General features: G+C 43.0%; 1 protein-coding gene and 1 long non-coding RNA gene across 4 annotated transcripts; one reads left to right on the forward strand and one right to left on the reverse strand.

The window, feature by feature from the left end:
* Window positions 1-3: 3 nt before the first annotated feature.
* On the reverse strand, window positions 4-4169 carry LOC133482680 (uncharacterized). 2 transcript variants are annotated; one of them, XR_009789873.1, is made up of 4 exons: window positions 3662-4128; window positions 3042-3210; window positions 2091-2968; window positions 4-862 (listed from the first exon to the last, which is right to left on the reverse strand). It is a non-coding gene; the product is annotated as an uncharacterized LOC133482680 (long non-coding RNA). The 2 variants fall into 2 exon arrangements; XR_009789872.1 differs by having other exon boundaries at window positions 3042-4169.
* On the forward strand, window positions 4129-27512 carry wdr81 (WD repeat domain 81). 2 transcript variants are annotated; one of them, XM_061783073.1, is made up of 13 exons: window positions 4129-4449; window positions 6693-6746; window positions 7180-7638; window positions 8427-11974; window positions 12047-12154; window positions 12244-12443; window positions 12522-12703; window positions 12800-12965; window positions 13298-13463; window positions 15342-16139; window positions 19036-19181; window positions 19277-19459; window positions 26116-27512. In XM_061783073.1, the coding sequence occupies exons 3-13, from the start codon at window positions 7277-7279 to the stop codon at window positions 26440-26442; spliced, it is 6186 nt and encodes a 2061-aa protein (XP_061639057.1). In that variant the 5' UTR covers window positions 4129-4449; window positions 6693-6746; window positions 7180-7276; the 3' UTR covers window positions 26443-27512. The 2 variants fall into 2 exon arrangements, with proteins under 2 accessions (XP_061639057.1, XP_061639058.1); XM_061783074.1 differs by lacking the exon at window positions 6693-6746.
* Window positions 27513-27632: the final 120 nt, after the last annotated feature.

Consider the following 27632-nt stretch of genomic DNA (forward strand, 5'->3'; position numbering starts at 1 on the left):
AACGGAACAACACTATTACGTTACAGACTTTTGACCTACAGCCGTATTTTGGGCAGCTGTCCACGCCATCTTGTGATATAACAACATTACACCCATTTCAGTGAAAATAAAATGGCGGCAATGTCTTCCAAAGACTTCTTGAGCAGCTCCCGAAAGAAAATAGAGAAAGATAAAGTTTAAATCGGAAATTTCAGATGAAATCAGTGCATTTATGTGCCATGTCTCCCAGTTTTAATTTGGAATTTCTCCAGATGGAACATGTTTAGGTGAAGATGCATTCAACATCCTTGGATGGTTAAAGTGGTCGACTCGAGAGTAACACCAGCATCTTCTAAATGCAGACTGACAAACTTTTAAGATAACTGTCTACTTCGACCCTGAATGTAACAATAGAGTAACAGTATGACAATACAGCCAGGATGTCAAAGAAATACACAGAATATTGAGTCAATTATTATTATTATTATTATTTTGTATAAATTGTGATTGTATTAGCATCACTTGCCATATCGTATGAACAACAAAATTAGCTTTGGAAAAACAACGTCGAAAGAAAATCTTGAAAGTTTATTCTCCATAAATCTTAATACGGGATCATGTACACAAATGCCTCATGCAAAAAATATCACATTTTCCAATTCTACAATTTCCACATTTCATTTTTACTTCACTCAGTATTCACATAAGATCGAGCGTCTGAATATAGTTCCTGTTCAAACAAGGTCGGCGTGATGGGATTTATGAATCCATGAAGGACATAAAATTATGGTTCGACAGGGGGCAAGAGCATGCATGCTGACACCACCAGCCCATCATCTGGGTCAGGATCAGCGCTATGATTCTGGAGAAGTTGCTCCATTGGCTGAAAGACAGGTTCATTAGATTAGACCAGTGAAAACTGTTAAAACAAACCGAGGCTTGAAGCCGGGATCATTCACTATAACTGTTTGCTAGTTCTCACACCAGAACAAGACGACGAGGGAAGACTGCACTGGAAGCTAGCCCAAGATATAAATTAAAGGAGACTATACATTATACATTTACAAACATATATCCTTGTTTTCCTTCAAAACGGAATTATTTCAGAGGGGGAAACATTTGATATGAATACAAACTTAATAGTGAAATAAACCAGAAGATTATAGAAACGAAAACTGTCTATCTGTAATTATTTTCTTTTTGTCAACACCTAGTAAGAAAGACTAGTTATATTTAAAAGTAGATATTGTATATAATGAAGGAAGGAAATAATTATTTAGGATTTGTGCTTCCCTTTTATGCTAAGTCCGTCTTTAAGCCGTACTGGTTATAACTGTTTAATTTTATTCAGTAATGTAATTCTCAGGTCATCATTAGAAGAAAATGTGGACCATGACCATATAGTAGTGGTGGGCGGATCGATCCAAAATATCGATAGTATCAGAATCAGAATCATCTTTATTTGCCAAGTATGTCCAAAACACACAAGGAATTTGTCTCCGGTAGTTGGAGCCGCTCTAGTACGACAACAGACAGTCAATTTACAGAACACTTTGGAGACAAAAAGACATTGACAAAAAAAAAACAGTCACTGAGCAGTAAAGGGTTGCTAGTTATCTGGTAATGCCGGTACATTTGTTTTTTTTTGTTTGTTTTTGACAATTGTGCAAAAAGATGCAGAGTCCTCTAGCACTTAGAGTAGTTCGAATGACTAATATTGCAATAGTCCAGTGCAATGACCATTGTGCAAAGGCCGCCGAGACTTCAAGGAGTGTATACGGTTTAAAGTGACGAGTAGTGCGATAATCTGGGACAATGTTGGTTGTGCAAAAGTTACGGATACTCCTCAATCAGTGTGCAAATGGAGCAGATGCTACTCTGGCATGAGTGGCCAGTATATGCAAATAGTGCAGCATGGCGAGACAACTACAGTGAGTGCTCGAGTAATACATAATTGGCTCCACACTAATGTGACAACGAACTCAAGTCAAAAAAATTGCCAGCATGTTGTAATGGAATTGTAGGTTAGGTGTTTAAGAAGTTGATCGCAAGAGGGAAGAAGCTGTTGGAATGTCTACTAGTTCTAGTTTGCATTAATCGGTAGCACCTACCTGAGGGAAGGAGCCGGAAGAGCTGGTGACCGGGGTGCGGAGGGTCCGAGAGGATTTTGCACTCCCTTGTCTTAGTTCTGGCAGCGTGCAAGTCCTCAATTGTGGGTACCGAAAATCCTTTCAGCAGTTTTGATTGACCGTTGCAGTCGGAGTTTGTCCTTTTTTGTAGCAGCACCGAACCAGACTGTGATGGAAGAACACAGGACTGATTCGATGACCGCTGTGTAGAACTGTCTCAGCAGCTCCGGTGGCAGGTCGTGCTTTCTCAGAAGCCGCAGGAAGTACATCCTGTGCTGGGCCTTTTTGAGGACGGAGTTGATGTTGGTCGCCCACTTCAGGTCCTGAGAGACTGTAATTCCCAGGAACTTGAAGGTCTCGACGGTTGACACAAGGCAGCTGGACAACGTGAGCGGCAGCTGTGGCGGAGGATGGCTCCTGAAGTCCACGATCATCTCTACAGTCTTGAGCGTGTTCAGCTCCAGGTTGTGTCGGCCGCACCACAGCTCCAGCCGCTCCGCTTCCTGTCGATATGCAGACTCGTCACCGTCCTTGATGAGGCCGATGACAGTGGTGTCATCTGCAAACTTCAGGAGTTTGACAGTCGGGTGCGCTGAGGTGCAGTCGTTCGTGTAGAGAGAGAAGAGTAGCGGAGAGAGGACACAACCTTGGGGGCGCCCCCAGTGCTGATGCTGCGTGTGGATGAGGTGGCCTCCCCCAGCCTGAACTGCTGTGTCCTGCCCGTCAGAAAGCTGTAAATCCACTGGCAGATGGCAGGTGAGACGCTGAGCTGGAGAAGCTTGGATGAAAGGAGTTCAGGGATGATGGTGTTGAATGCTGAGCTGAAGTCCACGAACAGGATCCTCGCGTAGGTCCCTGCACTGTCGAGGTGTTCGAGGAACGATACCAAGTCAGTATTGAATCGGACCGATACTAGTGTGAAAATATCAATACCTTAGTTTCAGTTTCACCCTTGCATGCACTCTGGTTTCATCAAACAAGCGACGCCAGACTCGATGTTTCTGTCTCAGCTCGGCGCTTTGCTCCTCTTTCATTTCTTCTTCTGTGGTCCCCACTATAAAAGCTTTCTGCGCCCCCACCTCTGCCCTTGTGTACAGTCCTCCTGTAAGAGAGGTGGATCACCTTATTTCATTCAGTTTGTAATCCTGAACCATCCTAATGTTTTATATTTGTTCATTAAATGTATTTCTGGTCTCAATGTCATTGTTATGTCTTTTCCTGTCTTATAATGGGTACATATCAACAGAGTTAACATGTTAATAATTTTCAGATTTAAACTGTCTATTTGTGACTTTAGCCAACTCGTACTAGTTCGCAGTGAAACTCCGAATTAATCACTTATGACAGAACAGTTCACTGCATACGTACTAGTATGTCGCTCCTGAGCGGATCGCGAACGAAGAAGTTCAATAAACCAACAGTGGCTAACAGTACATTCAATTCAGCAGTACATTGAGTTCACCAGTACATTGAGTTCACCAGTACATTCAGGTCACCAGTACAATCAATTCACCAGTACAATAAGTTCACCAGTACAATCAGTTCACCAGTACATTGAGTTCAGCAGTACATTCAGGTCACCAGTACATTCAGCTCGTCCCTCCGCCGCCTGTGCGGTGCTGCCCGCTGGCTGCTCATTGGTCATTCGCCGAAGATTCAGAAGTGAGCGACAGAACGCTACAGCAGTTCCCTATCCGTTCCCTTTCTCGCTCACGGCAGCAACCAAGCTCAAAGAACGAATCCGTTCAGAAACTGATTCAGTTCAGTACGTTCTCGAAAAAGGTTTGTTCTTTTGAACGAAACGTTCGCGAAGGAAACACTAGTAATCTATTGAATGGCAGATACAGTTACTCTATGTTCAACACTTCACTGTCAAAGACCTCCATCTGTTTATTAGGATTGTTCTCGTTCCAGTTCCCTCGGAATTCTTTCAGTTCGAACCCTTGGGGAAGTCTTGAACTTTGACGATGGACGTTCGAAGAGATGAGACCTACACTTTTTTTCTTTTTTTGTCCCGAATGAGGCATATTTTTGGGGGGTCACATGACGCGATCCTGGTGTTGTGTCACGTGACAGGCTAGGCTGCTTCTCCAAACATGGCTCCGGTTTCGCGTCCATCCGCAACGTCGACGAGTTGGCCGCCGTCTGGTCGCTGACACGCATTTCCCTCGCCGCTGCAGACAGAGCAGACACACGTCGCCCCTCTGGTCTGGCCTCATTTTAGGAAGTTACATGTCGTGACAAGCTCTCGATGCCGGAGTTTGAGTTGACTTGGTGCTTTTAGCTCAGCGCTAGCTGGCGCGTTCGGCCAAGCTGTCGAAGGGCTCGAAAGTTTTCACAGGTGAGCTTAACATTCATGTTTTTTTGTTTATTTGGTGAATATTAATGTATGTAACACATTAATGCCCAACAAGAGTATGTTTTTTGGGGGAAATGGACGTTCGTGTTAACTTGCTTGCTCCTAGCCAAGGCTGTTTCTAGCTTCCTTAAATCAGTGATCGTACTTTTAACGAGATTTGTGTGTTATTCACTGTATTTAAGTTTTCTTTTGGATTTGTGTAGCAAAATTAAGGTCAAAGTAAAGTAGGGAAGTCATTCAAAAATTTAAATCGCGATCCTCCACGTTATAGCAGTGTAAGTGGAGTTGCTTTATTTCGATTCAGCATAGGGCCGGGTGATTTGGCCTTAAGATCAACGCTTGGATTTGTTTTCTCCAAATTTGATTTCCAAAATTAATGATTCCCCCCCCCTTCGCTTATAGAAAACACGAATGACATTCAAATAAATTTTTGCATATTATTCCCCCTTCTTGGATTTACTTAATATGTCTTTGTGCAAAACAAGCTGTGAAAGTTATTTTCCACGTGCAACGTCCACAGAAATGATAGAAATACCAAATTTTCTTTACACATAATGTGTAAATGTATGCTTCCTCCTGTAAAAAGACAAGAAGTGCACTACTGAAAGTTTGGGTTCACCCAAACAATTTACAGTCCCCTCCAAAACTGTTTGAACAGCAAGGTCAATTCCTTTGTTTTGTTTTTTGTATACTAAAGACATTTCGGTTTCAGATCAAAAGGTTAATATGCGACAGAAGTTAAGAATTCCAGCTTTTATTTCATGGTATTTACATCTAGATGTGTTATAAACAAATCAGGACAGAGCACCTTTTGTTTGAAGCCACCCACTTTTCAAGTGAGCAAAGGTATTGGAACATCCATCCATCCATTTTCTGTACCGCTTTATCCTCACAAGGGTCACGGGCGTGCCGGAGCCTATGCCAGCTATCTTCGGGCAAGAGGCGGGATACACCCTGAACTGTTTGCCAGCCGATCGCAGGGCACATATAAACAAACAACCACTTGTGCACACATTCACACCGAAGGGCAATTTAGAGTCTTCAATCAACCTAGCACGCATGTTTTTCGGATGTGGGAGGAAACCGGAGTGCCCGGAGAAAACCCACGCAGGCACGGGGAGAACATGCAAACTCCACACAGGCGGGGCCGGGATTTGAACCCCGGTCCCCAGAACTGTGAGGCAGATTTGCTAACCAGTCATTCGCCGTGCCAGCTGGAACAGACATTATTAATTTAACTTAAAGTGAATAACATTTATTTGGTGGCATTACTGTTACTTGCAATAACCGCATCAAGCCTGCGGCGCATTGACTTCACCAAACTGTTGCATTCTTCATTTGAAATGCTTATCCTGGTCTTTACTGCAGTTCTTGTTTGTTTCTGGGGATTTCTCCCTTCAGTCTCCTCTTCAGGAGGTAAATTGCATGCTCTATTGGGTTAAGGTCTGGTGATTGACTTGGCCAGTCTAAGACCTTCCACTTTTTCCCCCTGATGAAGTCCTTTGTTGAGTTGGCAGTGTAGTTTAGGTCATTTTCTTGTTGGATGATGAAGCTTCTCCCGATTAGTTTGGTTTTGTAGACTTCAGAATTCATTCTGCTACTACCATCATGAGTTACATCATCAATAAAGACTAGTTAGCCCATTCCAGAAGCAGCCATGCAAGCCCAAGCCATGACATAACCTCCATCATGCTTCACAGATGAGCTTGTGTGTTTTGGATCATAAGCAGATAATTGCTTTCTCCATACTTTGGCCATTTAATCACTTCGGTAGAGGTTAATCTTGGGCTCATCAGTTCATAAAACTTTGTACCAAAACCTTTGTGGCTCATCTCTGTATTACTTTGCAAAATCCAATCTGGTCTTCTGATTCTTTTTGCTGATGAGCGGTTTGCGTCTTGTGGTATAGCCTGTATATTTCTTCTCTCAAGGTCTTGTTCGAACAGTGGAATGTGTTACCTTCACCCCTGCCCTGAGGAGGTTGGCATCGATGTCACTGACTGTTGTCTTTGGGTGTTTCTTCACAGCTCTCACAATGTTTCTCTCATAAACTGCAGTTGATATCCTTTGGCTGACCTGTTCCATGTCTCAGTACACCAGTCGTTTATTTCTTTTTCAGGACATTCCAAATTGTTGTATTGGCTATGCCCAATGTTTGTGCAATTGCTCTGATAAATTTTCCCTCCTCTCTCAGCTTCAAAATGGTTTGCTTTTTTTCCCCATAGACAGACAGCTCTCTGGTCTTCATGGTTTCTGAACAGCAAATGCAGTTTTCACAGGTGAAACCCAAAGCCAAAAACAAGCACTATCTCATGTTTAAGCAATCAATCTAAAGGGCAGCACCTGAGCAACTAGAAACACCAATCAGTCACGTTCCAATACTTTTGCTTAAAAATAAAAATAAAATAAATAAATAAAACAAAGTCCTGACAAGTCAACTGGATTTAATTGATAAAATGTAATCATCCTGCCCTACTTCAGTATTTAAACCTAATGATAAGTGTAATATTTTTATATAGTCTGTATTACATTTTGAAGTTGTAGAAAATGACTCAACATTTGTCACTATAATCCAAGTGTATGTTTATGACACATCATGTGAGCTCAGTGTTTAGTGTCATACAATCATGTGGCTTGTATGATTTTTATAATTCTGCTACTACCTCATTTCCTTCTCTCTAGGAGATCATGTGTTTTTTCTTATCTTCTCAGGACATGCGTGAGAAGCTATTAGAAGTCACCTTGTGGTGAGAGAGACCCTCCTACATGTGAATGCAGTCGGACACGTTGCAGCTCTGAGGACATCACAATGGATTGGCTGGTGCGCGCAGTGGAAAAAGACTTGGGGATTGACCGACGGCAGCTGGGCGCCGGGCCGCGTCCCCAGGAGCTTGTTGCTCTGGTTTCCGCGCGCTGGCTGGCGGCCCTCCGGGAGAGAAAGCTCGTGCGTTTTGTTCGCTTGGAAAGCATAAGCGAGGCAGAAATCCACACATACCTTCAATGTTCCCAGGCTAAATTGCCAATTGGCTGGACGCGAGTGTGCGTTCAGGGTTTAAGGAAAAGCAAGCTGAGCTACAGGCTGGTCAGAGATCCGTGCCTTCAACCAAATGATTCATCAACAAAGGAGTCTTACATGAGCATCATGCAGCATGTATCGCTGCATAATGTTAGGTACTGAACACACAAAAAGTCATAGCATCTGAGTAACATAGAAATAGTATCACAGAAAAGGGAAATCTTTCCTTGTTCTTAGCTCACCACAGCAGCATGTTTTTAATGGTGGAAAGTTGTAGTATTTGCAAATAATCACGAACCTTGTGTGCAGTGGAATAATTCCTCACTCTCCTTAAACTTTGATAGTGTAGGCCAAAAGTTTTTTTAAAATCCTGCTCGAGCCTGGTTTTTTTTTCCTTTTCACTGGTTCTGGCTCACTTACCAAAGCTGTGCATTCAGAAAAAGAAGACAATTAAAATAAGTTAAAGTAATAGACTAATCACCAGGTCTCTCATCTGTTGGTGCAAGGCAAACGCTCTGCCTCCTCCTCAAGCCACATACAGACAATTAGGAACTAGTCAACGTCAACCCCTAAACGTCATTGTGGAGTAGTACAGTTGACTCATCTGTAACACCCCTAATTTGTGCAAATTAAGTTCACGTCTGTAATACATGAGTTGCCATTACCCTGTCATTATTTGAGGAAATATGCTCAAGTAAATTAATACTTCACTGGCAGTGTCAACCTAAATGTCTCAAAAGGCAGACCTTTTTCTTGTATTTCAGCTCATTAAATTGGAGGGGTATTTGTATTTGATCTAAATATTATAGACTTAAGGCTACTGTTTTTTTGTTGTAATTATGCCTTTTTCATGTTTGATAAATGTGCAATATCAGAACAGAGCAAATGTTCGCAGTTGAACTGGACAAAGCTTGCCTCAATTACTTCCATTATTTTCTTTCAGGAATCTGTGGCGTGAAGCCCACTCCAGACTTGTGCAGCCGTATGCCGGAGCCAGTGAGCAGATGCATGTTGCGGCCGTAGATACAGTTCGACACGCACTCCAAAGGCTCTTCAACTCTGTGTTCATCTCATGTGAAAAAGTGTCACCGTCTCTTTCTCCGGCCAGAGAGAAGGAGAACTTCTTGCCATCGGCAATGTCTTTATCTTCTAAGCCAAACTTGGACCATTTATGTCCCAATGTTCTATCTGCGGAGTGTTTGCTGGAGACTGCAGAGATGCTGTACGTGGTTCTTCCTTACACACAATACTCACTCCATGACATCGTCTCCTTCAGTCCTGCCAAGCTTGCCAACAGTCACGCCAAAGTGTTGTTCATTCTCTATCAGTTGCTAACAGCCATGCAGGCATGCCACGCAGCAGGTCTATCCTGTGGGGACCTCTCCCTGCTGGACGTTGCGGTGGACGAGCAGCTCTGTAGCCGTCTTAAGCCCAACCTTGCCCATTATGAGGAACTGGGGGCTCAAACCGGTGATGGTACCGAAAGGCTTGCACACAAAGGTTCCCTGCCAAGAGTTGCCGTGTGTTCAACCCAGGAGAACAGAATGCTTTGCAAGGACTGCTTTGATGAGCTCAAAACTTTAGTTCTTGACTGGGTTCATGGGCGGGTAAGCAACTTTTGCTACTTGATGGAGCTCAACAGGTTAGCAGGTCGACGAGAGGGAGACCCAAATTACCACCCGGTGTTGCCGTGGGTGGTGGATTTCACAGTGCCATTTGGAAAATTCCGGGACCTCAGAAGGTCTAAGTTCAGACTCAACAAGGGGGATAAGCAGCTGGACTTCACTTATGAGATGACCAAAGAGGCTTTGGCGGCTGCTGTGAGCAGCGGTATAGGGGGAGTTGGTGTTGGGGGAGACTTGAGTGGATCGGTCAGTGCCAGTGGGGCAGGTCAGCCAGACCACCTCCACGTACCTCATCACATATCTGACGTGCTCTCAGACATTACATACTATGTCTATAAAGCCCGACAAACACCAAAATGGGTACTGTGCAGCCACGTGAGGTCCCAGTGGGAGCCTAATGAATACCCCTCCAGTATGGAACGCATGCAGAGCTGGACCCCCGACGAGTGCATTCCTGAGTTCTACACAGACCCTTCCATTTTTCGCTCAATACACCCTGACATGCCAGACCTGGATGTGCCTTCATGGTGCAAGTCCTGTGAGGAGTTTATCGAAGTCCATCGACGCCTCCTGGAAAGCAGGGAGGTTTCCCAGAATCTGCATCATTGGATAGACCTACATTTTGGCTTCAAGCTGTCGGGCAAAGATGCAGTCAAAGCCAAGAATGTCTGCTTGCACCTAGTGGACAACCACACCCATCTGACCACCTATGGTGTGGTGCAGTTGTTTGACCAGCCCCACCCGCCTCGCTTATCCTCTTCCCAGTATGCCCCGGCGGAACCTCCTCTCCTCGGCCTTGCTGCCCTTGACGTGCCTTCTTTACACATCCCACAAATTGACATGTCAGCTGACTCTCTGGATGGTATGGTGCCAGAGTCCATGGGGTGTGAGTCCAGTGGCTGGACCATGGTAGACAAAGATGAAGAGCTTGAACAAGGTACTGAAGCCCTGGACTCATTAATGTCCATGGGCTCATCCAACTCTGCTACTTGGTCTGTTCCACCGCCAAGTATCAATACAACGGGAGGGAAGATCGGAGATGCAGCACTTATAATATCCCAGTCCCCAACTTCTTTCTCTGGCGATTTCACGAGCACTTTAGGCCCTGGTTTACGCAGTGCTGTGCTCCAAAGAGGTGGGCCCGTGAACAAAAAGCACGGGGAGGGAAGCGTGACCACCACCAATTCAGAGGACATTAAGATCCTTCTCCCAGAGAGTTTCAACCCGCTGCAGCCTTTAGAAGAGCTGGAGAAGTTGAACAATTTCCTTGTGAAGAGTCTGCACGCCCAAGTGTTACAACCTGATGGAGCCTTTGAATGTGACTTTGGAATGACCGAAACTCCACTGTCTCTCACGAGGCTCTACCAAAGAGACATGCAGGCCCTTGGTGTCCTCATTGCTGAGATATTTTACTCATCAAAGGTCAGACGCTTGAAACCGGACGCCACTCTCAGACAACGTTTCCACGCTGTTTTGAAAATGTGCTCTGTTGGCTTCCGGGATGTCCCGCTTTCTTTGCATCATGCTCTTGAGAAATTGCTGCTAATCGAGAAGCACTCTGGAGTGGCACTTGGAGAAACAGATAAGTGCCATAGCCCGCTGCTTTTCAACTATGATCCCATCTGCGATGGCCTTCCCCCTCCAAACCCCTCGCAGTTATTGAACACCTTCATTACTCCGTTTCCTTTCCCTTCCTACTTTGTAACACTTCATCGCTTTATCTTCTCCTACCACGCCAAGATGGAGACTGTGTGTAGCCTTCAAGGAAGGGATGTAGTTTTCCAACTATGGCAACAGTTAGAAACACTTCTGCGAGGCAGCATCACGGCCGAAGGGCTTGAGATTCTCTTGCCCTTCATCCTGGCTCTCATGCTTGAAGAGTCCACTGCTGTCTACGCAGCTTGGTACCTGTTTGAGCCCATCTCGAGAGTCCTGGGTCCCAGAAATGCAAACAAGTATCTTTTGAAGCCTCTGATCAACGTCTACGAGAACCCTCACTGTCTGCGGGGACGTTTCTATCTCTACACCGACTGTTTTGTCCTGCAGCTGATCGTGAGGCTTGGCCTTCAGGCTTTCTTGTCCAACCTGCTCCCACACGTGCTGCTGGTCCTCACTGGCTTTGAAAGCTGGACGTCTGGTTCTGCCGGAGAAGCTTGCAAAGGGATGCGGAGTGCTACTTGTACTCTGGGAGAGGAGGAGGAAGAGTGCTTTCAGGGTGGTGATGTGCGCTCCTCATCTGGATCTGTCAGCGGGAACATGGGTGGTGGCAGCGGGGCCAGTGGAGGTGTAGGAGTGGTTGGTGACACCGGGCTGGTGGACTACTCCTCGGGTATTAGTCTCAATGACCAGGTTTTTCTCTCAGAGGCCGAAGTCTTTCAGAATGAATTTTATGTTAACAACACAGGGGAAGACAGTGGAAAACAGGCAGACCAGAACTCTACTGCCAAGGAGCAAGACCATGAGTCATTGAGCGTGGGCAAGCTTAGCGACAAAAGCAGCGCAAGTGAACTCTCATTAGGTGACGGAGACTCCATGCGGGATCGAGCCAGTCTTAAGTCAGCTGACAGCAGTCAGGACCTGAAACAAGCCAGCGAGGGTGAGGAGGGAGCTGAGCTTGATGAAGAGGAAGCGACGGAGGCTAATGATTGTAAAGTGGCGGCAGAGGATTCTTCATCCCCAAAGCTGGAGCTCTCTCTTTCTGGCTGCACAGAGGTTTTAGGAGCTACTGTCGCCACTCTGGGGAATGAGTTTGTGAACGGAATGGTACTGGAAGGGACAGAGAAAGGGATTATGGGAGAGGAGGAGGAAGAGGCGGACCAGGATCTGTCGGAGGAATCACAGGCGAAGGAGCAAAAAATCCTTCTTGGTGAGCATGTGGGCTTGTGATGATATTTGTTCAAAGACCATGTCTATTATAAAATAGCATCTCTTCATACAGATACAGTCTGCAAAACTATTCGGTGGCTCTCAGCCAAACTTGGACCGACGGTGACATCGCGATGTGTGGCCAGGAACTTGCTGCGATTACTCACAAATTGCTACATTGGTGCGTAGACATAAATAGCATTCCAGAAGATTAAACGAGTGTCATTATTCAAGCATGCTACCCTTTTTGCTTTCACGCTCTGCCCACAGGCCCTGAAAGCCATCAGTTTGTAACTCCTGGACCTGAAGAGAGCACTCTGGAGAATGTGGGAATGGGCAGTGTTTATGAGAAGAGACCCGTGGCCGGTGACCAGACCGCCGCGCCTGTACTGGACTGTCTCATTTACATCGCTCAGCTTTATGGAGAACCTGTGCTCACCTATCAGTACCTGCCATACATAGGATACTTGGTAAGCCTTGGTACTAAGCAGATTTAATAGAAGACTCACTTCAAAGTACATAAAACCATCTTTGTAAAATGCCTACAGGTGTCTCCGCCCTCTTCACAGCGTCTCAACACGCGCAAGGAGGCCAGCCTGCTGGGAGCTGTTGCACTTACACAGAAGATAGTGATCTTTCTCTCAGATACCACGCTCATGGACATGCTCATGAAAATTAATGGGGACATGCTACTGCCACTCCTTGACCTGCTCACCAACCCCCACTTGGGGTAAGAGACTATTTGAATCGCTGTATTTGTTCTTATTTTTTGTGCTTAGTTTGTTTATTTACCTGTCCCTTGTTGTGCACCTCCTGCTGTGCCCAGGTTCCCCAGCGGGTGGCAGACTCGAACCGTGGTGTGCCTAAAGACGCTCAGCCTGATGGCGCTCATCTGCCTGCGCATCGGGAGGGAGATGGTGCAGCAGCACATGGCTGACACGCTGCGTCGGTTCTTTTCCGTTTTCTCCCTGCTGCACTGTGTGCAGCCTCAGGTACTCTTGAATTTGTAAGTCACAGCGACTGACGACTGTCTCGTCGAGTTTATTTCCAGAAAGCTTTCAGCAGGCAGGCCCGTCGTGGCGAGCTTTATAAGAAACAAATGGCACAAAGGCAGATGAAAACACGGCTAAAAATAGAAACAGGAGACAGGAACTTGGAATAGAAGTGCCTGACTGACAAGGAAGGAGGAGAGAGAGTATGTATTTTTGAGTATGTGTGGTGCAAGATAGTTGTTCCTCTTTTGGCAAATTAAAAAAGGTTTCTCCTTGTACTGCTCTTCATTTCTGTTCAGTAATGCGTTGCAACTGATTCTTCTACACTGCAGATGGAAAGTGCGCACCGCAGAATTGTAGGGGAGGTCACAGTGGTGGATGTTAGCACTCCCGAAGAGTCCAGTGCAACTTTTGAGTTGTCCGTCCTGGAGGAATTGCAGTCAGTATTCACCACAGAGATGGCGCATGCCTCATACATCCCGTTTTACTGCCTCATTGGTAAGGAACGCCTCATTTTATTAGTTGCAGTGGTGTCACGATACCAAAATTCTGACTTGGATACTATCCCTGCATAAAGTACCTCGATACTTGTACTGAAATGATACCGCGGCAAAAATCTAAAACATCAGTTAAAACATTGGAATAAAAACTGACAAAACTTCAAATATGTATTTTTATTAATTCAAAACAGTATGATAAACTTAGCCTATTCTTAACATTAGTCATTTTTTAATTAATTAGATCAATGCCGGCGGCACGGTGTGCCGACTGGTTAGCACATCTGCCTCACAGTTCTGAGGACCGGGATTCAAATCTGGCCTCGCCTATGTGGAGTTTGCATGTTCTCCCCGTCCCTGCGTGGGTTTTCTCTGGGTACTCCGGTTTCCTCCCACATCCCAAAAACATGCATGGTAGGTTGATTGAAGACTCTAAATTGCCCGTAGGTGTGAATGTGAGTGTGAATGGTTGTTTATCTGTGTGCCCTGCGATTGGGGGCAGGGTGTACCCCGCCTCTTGCCCAGAGTCAGCTGGCACAGGCTTCAGCACGCCCAGGACGCTAGTTAAGGATAAGCGGTATGGAAAATTGATGGATGGATGGATAGATGGATAGATTGCCTGGATTATCATATATTTTGTATGACAAATATGTGTTTGTTTGTATGTATATAAAATTATACAGCTACATACAATGTGTGTGATATATACAGTCATGAAAAAAATATTAGACCACCCTTGTTTCTTCAATTTCTTGTTCATTACACCTAGTACCACTAAAGGCATTTTACCTGAAGAGTACAAAAGCTTAATTGTATTGCGAAATATAATTTTGGTTATTATCAAGAAAACCATGGAAAATGGCTCGAGCTAGATACCAGGTCTTATATTAAACTATTGAGCTGTTTTGAAAAATTTGTCCAAACAAAGGTACCTTTAGTTGCACCTGACGTTTAGAATGAACAAGAAGCTGAAGAAACAAGGTCTAATATTTTATACATGACTATACAGTTATCAATTATTTCGATATACATACTTTACTCACACTTAACACTGTGTATTTCAAGCTTTTTATTCTTTTATGCTTTTAGTATGCAGTATTCTTGTATCTGACTGCATTTGATTTCTCCCATTGTAAACAATACATTGTGCACCCACTCAGTGCAGTGCTGTTTTTGTTTTATTGCGTACGGAGCCACGGCAATCAAAAAGAGCACCTTTTGGGTCCACTATATTAAGTGGTTTTCCTTTTCCATTTGGTGGATTTTTATTCTTCTCAAATTCCCCGATTTCCGTTGTGGTCTACGTTCACGAGTGTAGCCCATATTCGGATTGGAGCACCCCAAGCTGGGCTTCCATGCGGCGGACACCTACGCTAAGTCGTCTGTTGCCATCGATGCTATCGATCTCCTGCTGGTAACACTGACTCTCGTGTGCATCGAATGCAGAGTTTCCCTAACAGCACAGAAGAATCCACTGCATATAACAATGACTTTGCTACAATAGCCTCGTGAGCTACGGGCTCTGAGTTTACATCCCGGTGGCTAACGCATGGTAACGTGCCCGCAGGAGCTAGTCGGCAGTGTGAAGGCATTTCATTCACAGTCGCGCGGGCACAACTTGCCGGAAGACAGGAAGTCATTGGCTGACTGTCGGCTTTTTGGGTACTGGGCTTTAAGACACTCTATGAATTGAGCTCTGTTGCGTAAGTTTTTTTTTGTTTGTCCCCCCCCAACAACTACCAAAAAAACTGATGCTGTGCTATTTTTGACGTCAAAATACCTTGGTATGGTACTGGAATCGGCACTTGGTGCAACACTAAGCAGTTGACTTGGAAAATGTACAGTTTGCATTCATAAGTGTGTATTCTGGGTTCTGTAGGTGATATGGCTATCCGGAAACTGGTTCCCAACCATGAGCTTGTCTGGCAGTTGGCCTCCTCGTACCATCAAAGCGTGAGTCATGCGGCGTCAAGAGTGGACATGCCTCCATCCTCATCTTCTGGTTTTAGCCGGACGGCAGGTTACAGCCCCTTCCCCTCACCTTCCACCAGTTCCACCCTGCTTGGAGACCCCCTTCCAGAGTCAGGAACCTTTGGGAGCCACCTGGTAGGAAACCGAATCCAAGTGTCCAGGGACTCTTACTACGGTGGTAACCCTAATATGAGTTTGGCCAGCTCTTGGGGACGCTCCAACCATAAGACTACCATTAACACCGCCCCCTCCGCTGTCACTACCCCGTCCATTGCCCCAGCCCCGTTCTCCTCGTCCTGGGTAACAGGACCCCCTCCGGAGGATAGTGCCCTGAAGCAGGAGCTGGCTCGCAGTGGCCGTTCCTTGCAGGGCAATTGGCTGGCCTACTGGCAGTACGAAATCGGCCTCAACCAGCAAGATCCCCATTTCCACTTCCACCAGATCCGTCTGCAGAGCTTCATGGGTCACTCTGGTGCCACCAAATGTTTGGCATCGCTGGCGGGGGAGGATTACTTTCTCTCCGGTGGTAAAGATAAAACTGTGAAGCTGTGGCCCCTCTATAACCGCGGCGATGGCACACAGGAAGTGGAGCCCAGGCTAACGTATACGGACCATCGGAAGTCTGTGTTCTATGTTGGACAACTGGAAGCTTCACAGGAGGTGGTTAGCTGTGATGGAACGGTGCACCTTTGGGACCAGTATACAGGTGAGGGACATTATGCTTAAACCTTAGTTGCCTGCTCAGGCATATACAGGAGGCAGTCCTGGGTTTACGATGGCCCCTGTGCGGCTTAAGAATGCATAGTCATCCGGCACAAGACGGCATGCTCAGTTACCTACGTACTTAGTTTTTCATTTGATTGTTATATAGTTATGGTTTAGATGTTTTCCATATAAATTTACTGTAATTACGAATACAGATCCTGTTAAGTGAAAATTTGTCTTTTTGACACATTTGACATTGACACAAGACAGAGAAAATTGTTAACGAACCTGCCAAATTTGAATGTATAAGAAGTAGATGAAATCAGGCTTCAAAATAGTGAAAAATTGTTCTCTCAGATGGAGTGGGTGCGTCTGCTGAAGGTGCTCAAAACACGCCCCGCTAAAATTTCAACTGTAAATCAAATATGTCCACATGTATAGTTTATTCTTTCACATCCCGTCCATATGTTTGAGCCTCAAAAATATATCCGCTTAAAGCCTCTGGTCGCTGGAATATAAAATGAAGGGAGGCGCTAGCCACCAGCTGGCTCATGGGCTAACAGGCTTCCAGATTCCACGGACTGGCAGTAGGGTTGTCCAATGTGTTACCACCCCGCTTGGTGTTGTGTAGGTCCACATAACAGATACTTCAGGGAAAGTTAACTATTAAATACAGCGACACAAATTCAGTCTGTGGCTCACAATGACAGACATTTGAGCACATACTTAATGCTAGTTATAAACCCCACAATGCTATACATTTCAACATACGACGGTAGCCCGAATAACACAAAATAAATAATACTTGGGAATTTAAATAACGACACCGAGCTGGTCTGTAAATTGTGGCATCCAGGGAAGATGCATTTTTGGGATCGCTAGGCATAGCTAGCTTGCTAACAGCGTGCTGTAGTGATAGAAATGGGCTAAAAATATATATAACTAGTAACTTGCAATTGTTCTGGATAGCAACTGATGGAACGAAGGCGCTCAGTTGTCATATAGTGGGGGACGGGCGACTCATACTTGATGCCCAAGTGAAGTCACTAGGCACTGTTTTAGCCACACCCAAAAAACAAAGAGAACTGAAATGGTGAAGAACAGTTTGACGCTATATATGAACAATTAAAGGGAAACTAAACCAAAGACTGTCAAAATTGTGTATACCGTAATACCGAATACCGTAATTTCTCGTGTATAATGCCTACCCATGTGTAATATGCATCCCCAAAGTTGACCTCAAAATTCTGGAAAACCCTTCTACACATGTATAATGCGTTTTTACAATGCATGATTTTGCTTCTACCCATATGATCAAAACATGAAGTATTATCTGTATTTTTTTTTTTCAAAGAATTATTCTGAAGTTAAGCACTTTATTTGAACACGTAATACTTTATTTTTATTTACTTGCTCTTTTTTTGAAATTCACACCCCTACTATTATTTTGTAAATGAGAAAACACACAGTTGTGCTCATATGTTTGATTACCCACCCAGGCAGAATTTGTAAGATTGGTACAATTCTTTAACGAAATTATGAAGGGCCAGGCGGAACGCATTTAATTTTATTTTGATGGGATTCAAATTTTGATGGGATTCAAAGTAACAAGTATTAGTCAAGTATTTCAGAAATGCATTATCATTAAACACAACATAACCATAAATAAATTAATGATTGTTGTTGTTCAGTCGTATTAAAAAAAAAAATAAAATAAAATAAAAAATAAAAAAAAAATTCACAAATTCTGCCAGGGTATGTAAACTTATGAGCATAACTGTACACACAGTATATCCAGTCATACGTACCCCTGTCATATTGGAATGAAAGTGTAGGCTACACATTTTTATAACCTCGAGGTGGTGGTGGCATATTGGAATGAAAGTGTACAGCTTTTTAAGCACCTCTAGATGGTGGCATACAATTATGAAATGTGAAGGTTTTTTTTTAATTTTCCCCTATACCTATGTAAAATGAGCACTTTTGACTTTTGGAGAAAAAATACACATATCAAAAGTATTAGGGATTTTGTTATGATATTGTCAGATGGGAAGGGGGCATAATTACATATGTCGACATAGTTTGACGATTGGTCATAGTTTTGTGATATATAAGTAATGTTGAGATTTTTTACAAGCTTGGACTGTCCTAACACATGGATTAAAAACAAAAAACAAATTTAAGTGCATCAGTGCACGCATGCTACTTAATTGATTTCACCTATTGCGGGGGTGGTCCGGAAGGTACACATCAGACAGATCCACTTATCTAGCCAGCCAATGGTGGGATCCCAGCTGACTTGCAAGTGCTGCGAGCTGTTCTCGCATCGTTCAAGTTGGCATTCTACTTTATATTGACATCATATACTGTTGTCATCAACACCATTCCGAAATCATGTTCAATTTCTAACTTAATATGGTAAACAAAATCGCGAATTAAGTATGCTGTCAGTCATTAAAATTGCATAATACAGCCCAGCTCACAGACGTTGGGTAGCGACTAGCTGCTAAAGCGACGAATGCCCGGTAGGCTCGCGACAACAAATGGACTATTTTTCCAAGGCTTAATAGGCGAAAATGACTGCACACTTACCTTTGATACATTCACTGGACATTGCATTCATACTGAGAGTGTTCTATTAATTTGGTGATTCTACAAAACCTTAGCAAGCTACATGAGACCACAACCATAATATAAGCAATGCCAAATGAATACCTCTCTCTGTCAAAACTGAACATGAGGCAGAATTGTTTCCCTATCTCATTAATTTGTGCAAGTGTAGCTAATGTAGTGTAAATGTAAAGCTGCAAAAGCATAAATATTATAAATACAATGTGCATAGCTTTATTTTAATTTTTTTATTTAAAGTAAGGGTATTGTATTTTCTCTTGTCCCAGGGAGACAGATCCGCTCCTATGAAGCAGTGGACGGGAAGAATCCAATTACAGCCGTTACCACTATGCCTGCGCCACACTGCAGCGTCGTATTCGGAAGCGCGGACGCCGTTCTCCGCTTCATTGATCCTCGCAAGCCTGGACTGCAGGTACTAAATTATCTGCAGAAATGCGTACCCTTGAGAGCAACCTCCTCACAATGCTTTACCAAACAATGACAAATGTTAACTGTGTATCCCCTCAGCATGAATTCCGACTGGCGTACAACAACATAAACGCTGGGCTTATCCGATACCTGGCTGTTAGCCCAACGGGACGCACTATAGCGGCAGGGTTCTCATCCGGCTTCATTGTTCTGCTCGATGCGCGCACAGGGCTGGTTCTGAGGGGATGGCCTGCTCACGAGGGAGACATCCTCCAAATGAAGGTATTGTGCGTGTGTGTACCGTATTTTTCAGACTATAAATCACAGGTTTTTTTCAGTTTGGCCGGGGGTGCGACTTATACTCCGGAGCGATTTACAGTGATCCCTCGTTTTTCGCGGTTAATGGGGACCATAACCCCCCGCGAAAGGTGAAAAACCGCAAAGTAGGATTTATTACGCGGAGTTACCCCACGTTTCACTTCCTTATTGAAGCAGTTTTGCGGATGTTTGCTTCCTCTTTCTTGATGTACCGCACTGTAGATTCATTCACGCCATAATGGCGTGCCACAGATGCATAACTTCTGCCCTCTTTGATCATATCCAAAAGTTTCACTTTTTCGCTGATGGTCATCATCATCTTCATCTTGGGCGCCCGGAGGAAGCTTTCGCAGGGGCACAGCGCTTAGGCGGCATTGTAAGGGCTTAACTAAACATTCACTTAAACAAAAAAAGTTATCACGAACACAACACTAAGATCCAGTATGCGAGACAGTCAACAGCGTGGACGAGACTGGCGAGACACAACAAGGGAAGATGCTGGGTGCGGCTGCGAAGATGCGCAGCCAATCAGCTCACGGAATAAATCCACTTGTCCTCTCATTGGTCGATGTCGCGCATACAGTACAGTACAGGCATGTACAAAGCCTCTGAGTCAACTCATCTCTTTGTTTGGCATGCAGGGAAACCTCTCTCGTGCATCAACATGAAACAACGCGTCTTTCCGCAATATGGCTGGTGATATGGCTGTATTTTTTCATTTAAATTTTTTGATGAATTATTATTTTTTTATGAATATTTTGGAAAAACCCGCGAAGCACTGAAGCCGCAAAACGTGAAGTGCGAAGTGGCGAGGAAACACTGTATATGTGAAATTATTAACACATTATTATATAATTTCACGTTGTTTTCACACTGACAACCGCAAGAGGGCGCTCTACGCCTTGTGTATATGTACCTGCTACTTCTGCACCTCTGAAAATTGATAATTTCAAAATTAGCTTATAAAAACAACTGAGAAGGATTGAACAAAAATGGCATCGAAAAGAAAATCATATTCTGCAGATTACAAGCTGCAAGTAGTGAAATATGCAGCCGAAAACGGTAATCCAGCAGCACAAAGAAAGTTTGGAGTGAGCGAGAAACTTGTAAGGGACTGGTGAAAAGCGGAGGTTACTGAAATGAAGAAAAGTCTCACCTTACCTGAATAACTGTTAATGTTACGTTAACATATCAGGTACGTTCTCAGTTCGTTGTTTATGCGTCATGTAACGGTAGCTGAATGTGTTACGTTAGCATACCGTACACCTATTCAGCCTGTTGTTTCTCTTTTCTATTTTTATTTTAAATTGCCTTTCAAGATGAAATTTCTGTTCTTGGTGTTGGATTTTATCAAATAAATTTCCCCCCAAAAATGCGACTTATTCTCCAGTGTGACTTGTATATGTTTCCTTCTTTATTATGCATTTTCTGGCTGGAGCGATATAGTCCGGAAAATACGGTATGTGTGTGTGTGTGTGAGAGAGAGAGAGAGAGAGAATAAGCATGGTCAAATGAAAGAAACAGGGATATATAGAAATTCCCCCACCGTGTTCGCCAATTCACCTATTTGTTATCTTTTATTTATTTATTTATTTATTTATTTATTTTTAACTTATCCTCAGATGTTTGCTGAAAAACTTGGCCATTTGCGTTTTTTTGTGTACTTTGTATAACACTCCAAGATGGCACCAAAGCCCTTTCTTATAATATGAATTACTGGTAGTCTCACTGAAGTATATAAAGTGGTACATCTCAACTGAGAGAGAAGCTGTTTGTCGGGGAGGCACTAAGTTTAGTCTGGATTTTTGTATATGTTAAGAGAGTCTTCGCTGCATGTACACAGGCCACAGGGTAAAGTTGTAAGATTAGTTTGAAATGATTTTCAACTGTTTTGTGATCGTAGCCTGTGTTTATATACTGCACTATGTTTCAGCTGCGGTTGTTTTGCTCTATAAATAAAGTTCAGCTGAATATATTTACAGTTCAAACTATTCATGTAGGCAATTATGAAAATTTGGGGGGGTTGTGGTTTTTCACTATTTGCAGTAAGGCTTGGTCCCTCTCCCCCACGAATATTTGCGGATTACTGTAAATGGTAAAACGCAGACTTCCGCCAGTGCAGGGTAGATGGCTCCATGCTAGCTTAGAGGCTAGTAAACTATACAGCAGTTGTAAATTTCAACATTGGTAACATGCAAAATTGCATCGCTCCAGGATGGCGGTAATATGGGTTGTAGTTACACAATCATCCATCCATTTTCTATAGCACTTGTCCTCCTTAGGGTTGCTGGTGAGGTGTAGACTATTGGGCGAGAGGCAGGGAACACCCTGGACTGATTTCTAGTCAATCGCAAGGCACATATAGACAAACAGCCATCCACTCCTATGGACAATTTAGTCTTCAGTGAACCCTAACAGGAAGCCTGAGTACCCAGAGAAAACTAAAACAAGCAAACCTAGGGACCTCTCGACTGTGGCATATGTTCTCACCACCACTACACTACTACAGCGTGCTCCTCAAATTACAATCAAGAGTACATGACCTCTCATGACTGTTCTACTTTAAGGTAGGAATACATTCAAAATCAGTAGCATTCATGCTTAATTTTCTCACAAAGTGTTATGAAAGGCACCAAAAAAAATGCTATGCAGTTCTGGAAAAAAAATAAAATAATTGACCATCTTGGTCAGGTAGGATAACATTAAAGAGCTTTAGGGTTCCTGTTCTTGGCAAAGAACAATGCCCCCCAAGAGCCAGTTTGCAAACATTCGGTGCCAGCACTTGGCAATAGGGATTTGAAATGGTTTCTGAAAAATTTACTTTTCGCTGGCGCCGGGCAAAATCTTCGTATCTCCAAAACCATCACTTTTCAGGAGACCCACCCCCTCCCCCCATAAAAACGGCACGTTTGTTGAACCATTAACATTGCATCGTCAAAGAGAGCAAGCCATTTTCAACACTTTACATTGGTCTATAATTTGTAAAAATAACACACATGGGGACTGACCAAATGTGAGAAAATATGAAATATACCAAATTTTGACATAGGAGATGTGCGTGTGTGTAACTGCATGTTTTTGTAACTCCATTCTCTGAATTCCTCTCGAACTGTTTGAACAAGGCGTGGGCTGGAGGACCTCGGGTCACACAGCCTGTCACATATTTGGGCGAAACAAATAAAGCAGGCACAAGTAGTGTAGATATTTTTTAAATACATGCATTATTGCATTGACATCTGTGTAGCAGTAGCAGGATGATCTGGTTGGATCCTAACCTAGTATACATTACACAATGATTTTGTGTGTTATGGAATTGGTATGTACATAATTGTCTAACGAAACCTCCAAACGTGGTACAATTTTTCTGGAAAAATACGGTATGCCTCAATAGTCCAACAAAACCTCATTGTTTTGCTTTTTATATATTTTTGTTTGGGTCAGTAGTTTTGTGATGTCACCACCGGAGGGGGCCAATGATTGCAAAGAGGGGAAAACACAATTACATGTGAATTACAAATGCTATAATAAATATAAATGTAATTATAAACTAATACAACACTTATCAAGTCCAGCAATATGTATAAAACTCCATTAGATGAGAGTATCCTCAACAAACACCTTCCAAGGATGAGGATTCACTACAGTGAATAAAGGCAATTTGAGCCTGGAACAGATTCATTCACTTTACATTATTTCCTATGGGGGAAAACAACTTGGAAGTCAACTAACATCACGGAACAAATTGTGTTCCATTTTGGAGGTTCTTCAGTGTATGTATGTGTATATATATATATATATATATATATATATATATATTTTTTTTTTATTTCCGATTGCAGCAAATGTGTTCATATGGCTCATGTGGGTCATCTGCAAGATTTTATTTTGACAGGGTTGCAGCTTGCGGATGCAGAGAGGGTGGGTGAATGTTGTACCCAGCCAATCTGTTGTCAACAGACCAAAAGGATGAGCAAACTTTATTTAACCCCAAATTGGGTCAAGGATTGTGCCTGTGCTTCTAAAGACCCAGGTTTATTCAAATATGGATACGGGTTACTCATTAGGAGTACAACGGCTCCCATTGGCACCCTCGGACTGTTTAGTGTTAAGTAACATGCACACACGCACCCTGCTTCGTTGGTTGTTTTGTGTTTTTGCATTCATTCACATTTGGTGACACAGGGCCATCTGATTTTCACTTGAGCAATATAAAAAAATATGTTGAGTCATCTTATTGGAAGCAACTAGCACAATAAGCAGAAAACATTGTGAGGAGATACATAGTCCTCTCCAAAAGTATAGGAACGACAAGGTCAATTCGTTTGTTTTTGTTGTATACTGAAGATATTTGGGTTTCAGATCAAAAGATGAATAGGAAACAAAAGTTCAGAATTCAGGCTTTCATTTCATGCTATTTATATCTAGATCTGTGAAACAACTCAGGACAGAGCAGCTTTTGTTTGAAGCCACCCACTTTTCAAGTTCAACTTAAAGTGAATAACATTTAATATTTGGTGGCATACCCCTTACTTGCAATAACTGCATCAAGCCTGCGACCCATTGACTTCACCAGACTGTTGCATTCTTCATTTCCCGATTAGTTTGGACGCATTTTTCTGTAAATTGCCAGACAAAATGGTTTTCTAGACTTCAGAATTCATTCTGCAACGACCCTCATGAGTTACATCAATAAAGACTAGTGAGCCCATTCCAGAAGCAGCCATGCAAGCTCAAGCCATGACATAACCTCCACCATGCTTCAAAGATGAGATTGTGTGTTTTGGATCGGAAGCAGATCCTTTCTTTCAAAAATACTTTGGTCTTTCCATCACTTTGGTAGAGGTTAATCTTGGTCTCATCAGAAACTTTGTTTCAAAACTTGTGTGGCTCATCTGTGTATTTCTTGGCAAAATCTAATCTGGTCATCCGACTCTTTTTGCTAATGAGTGGTTTGCATCTTGTGGTATGGCCTGTATATTTCTTGTCTCAAAGTCTTTGAACAGTGGATTGTAATACCTTTACCCCTGCCCTGTGGAGGTTGGCAAAGTATTTTGTCTGGCAATTTACAGAAAAATGCGTCCAAACTAATTGGGAGAAGCTTCATCATGCAACAAGACAATGACCCAAAACACACTGCCAACACAACAAAGGACATCATCAGGGGGAAAAAGTGGAAGGTCTTAGACTGGCCAAGTAAATCACCGGACTTTAACCCAATAGAGCATTTTACCTCCTGAAGAAGCGACTGAAGGGAGAAACCCCAAGAAACAAATAACTGAAAGAGGCTGCAGTAAAGGCCTGGAAAAGCATTTCAAATGAAGAATTCAACAGTCTGGTGAAGTCAATGGGTCGCAGGCTTGATGCAGTTATTGCAAGTAAGGGTTATGCCACCAAATATTAAATGTTATTCACTTCAATTTAATCATGTCTGTTACAATTCTTGCTCCCTTGAAAAGTGGGTGGCTTCAAACAAAAGGTTCTCTGTCCCGAGTTGTTTAACACATCTAGATGTAAATCCCATGAAATAAAAGCTGGAATTCTGAACTTTTGTCTCATCAGCTTCATCTTTTGATCTGAAATCCAAATGTCTTCAATACACAACAAAAACAAAGTAATTGACCTTGCAGTTCCAATACTTTTGGAGGGGACTGTACTTTCCTGTAATCCTTGTGGGTTTTTCTGTTGTAAAGAAAAAGAGCTCATGATAGATATTTTTTCAAAAGATAACCTGATTTATAAGCTGTAAAATTCAATTGAGGGGAAAAAAACTTGCTCAGGAGGCTTTAAAAAAAAAAAAAAAAAAAAAAGAAAATACAATCATAAAAATGCACACTGCACTAGGGGTGTGATGGTACACCTCAATGGTACACCACGGTTCGGTAGATACCTTGGGTTTAAGGTTATGGCTTAATTTCACATATTGTACAGTAAGGGAACAAAGTCCAAAACATGAAACTGCTTCTCTTTTGTGTACACCAGAACACTTTTAATGGCACTTAAAATGAAGTGATGAAACTTTAACATTTCTAGCATTCTCATTTTATCATCACATTTCTAGCATAAATTCTCCGGTAATTTCAAAAATGTAAAATAATGTCATGTACAATACAATTAAAAATATATATTTAATATCATCTAACAGCTTAGGGCTGCATAGTGGAGTAGTGCTGAGAACATCTGCCTCACAGGTGACAGGTCCCAGTTTCTTGGCTCCGGACTTGTGTGGAGTTTGGATTCTCCCTTTGCTTACATGGGTTTACTCCGGGTACCCCAGCTTCCTCCCACATTCCAAAAACACGAATGTTCGGGCCATTGAAGACTTTAACTTGTCCATCGGTTCGATTATGTGTGTGTCTGATTAGTTGTCAATATTGGTTGGTGTAAATGAAGGAGAGCTTTATGTTGTTTATCGTGTCTTGTTCTGATGCGTTGAATGCGGCATGGTTTTTCGCTATTTGATGTGATTTTTCAAGTGGAAAACCAAACGACCGTAACCTAAGTGGCAAAATGAAATTTATCAATTCAGCAATGCTGGGACATGGCTGAAACACCTGACACTCTCCTGCCCTGTTGTGTTGAAAGTATGAAGGTGACTTTAGTCCATGTATTTCATCCTCCAGGCAGCGGAAGGGAACTTGGTCATCAGCTCATCCACAGACTACACCCTTGCCGTGTGGAAAGACCTGGAACACAAGCCCCTCCGCCAGTACAGGTCGCAGTCAGACCCCGTTCACGCATTAGACTTCTACGGCTCCGAGATTGTGACGGGCACCATGGCCAACAAGGTTGGCGTGTACTCTGTGGCGGACATCTCGCTGAGCCCGGTCAGCAGCACCAAGCTGAGCTCCGAGAACTTCCGCGGCACGCTCACCAGCCTGGCCGTGCTGCCTACCAAGAGGCTTCTGCTGCTGGGCTCGGACAATGGCGCCATCCGCTTACTGGCTTGATTGCCACTGACCAACTTGAACAAGCACTCTGTTGAAAATGTTCATGTATTGTAAGTCCTGTACATTTTTAAAAGCATTTTTGGGAACCCTACGATTCTATCTCAACTATTTTTGGACCTGGTCTGTGACTTTGTTCCAACACAGACTTGCTCAGGGACCACTTATTTTGTTGTCACTTTCCAAAGGGGTGGGCGACCTATAGCTTGTGGGCCGAATGCAGCCTATGAGAGCATTGGATGACATTCTAAACACAAACAAAACCTCAGAGGAAGTTATAGAAAATGGCCAAAAAGATTTAACCAACTAATGCTCATAATATACATATAATGATACACACTTATTCAATCATGTTTTTGCCATTTAGTATGACCCACCACTGAAATTGACACATTTACCAACACCAAAAAAGGCAACATTTTTGCTTTCCCTTTACCTGTGTCTAATGCAATGATTAAACTATGCACTATTTGTAGATCAAATGTTTATTTTGGGTGTGAGTTTAGGTTTTGTTTCATCTTTTGGGTTAAAGTTAAAAGTGCGTCCTCTAAAAGAGGCGTCGCATCAACGTTCAGATTCAAAAGCTGAATGATTTTAATCCACTAATAAAGTTTTGTTTTAAAGTGTTTTCTGAACAGTATTGACGATAGCGGTGTGAGGCAATGCACAATTTTTGTACTTGAACATTTTTATGCAATGGCATAAATCATTCATTAAAGGTCAATTCTTGTACAGAAAAGGCACTCTTCACTTTTAAAACGCAGTCTGGGTTTCACTTAAATGTTTTGTACGTTACCTTGTATGCTTACACTGTTTGTCGTATTTTTCTAATCTCAAATGTTCTGAGATTTTTTATGCCTGCTGAACTCACTAGTGATGAATTGTCCCAGTGGTATGTTTTAAACTAATTTGTAGTCGCGTATTTATCGAGAGGTCCATGATAACACTTATCATTTAGGTAAAAAAATAATTTTAATTGCCAAAATGTGATTATTTTTATTTTTTTATTTTATTTTATTTTTTTAAGGGGCTATTTTGTGTGTCCCGTTGTTCAGTATTCCCACTCGGGCTGAATCATCTTGGACTATGTCCCCTGGCTTGTTTGCAGAAGAGTGTCATGTGTTCTTTTATGATACTACTTAAACAGGACTTTTAATTGAGAAATGGTGGTCGTGACCAATAAAAAAAAAAAA

The sequence above is a fragment of the Phyllopteryx taeniolatus genome, chromosome 8 (genome assembly GCF_024500385.1).
Source record: "Phyllopteryx taeniolatus isolate TA_2022b chromosome 8, UOR_Ptae_1.2, whole genome shotgun sequence".
Lineage (NCBI taxonomy): Eukaryota > Metazoa > Chordata > Actinopteri > Syngnathiformes > Syngnathidae > Phyllopteryx > Phyllopteryx taeniolatus.

Excerpts from the sequence above, each read along its gene's own strand:
- wdr81 (XM_061783073.1), top strand. The coding sequence starts at position 7,277 with ATGGATTGGCTGGTGCGCGCAGTGGAAAAAGACTTGGGGATTGACCGA. Across the intron at positions 13,464-15,341 it reads CCCGTTTTACTGCCTCATTG|GTGATATGGCTATCCGGAAA; the intron begins GTAAGGAACGCC and ends TGGGTTCTGTAG. Across the intron at positions 19,460-26,115 it reads GAGACATCCTCCAAATGAAG|GCAGCGGAAGGGAACTTGGT; the intron begins GTATTGTGCGTG and ends TTCATCCTCCAG.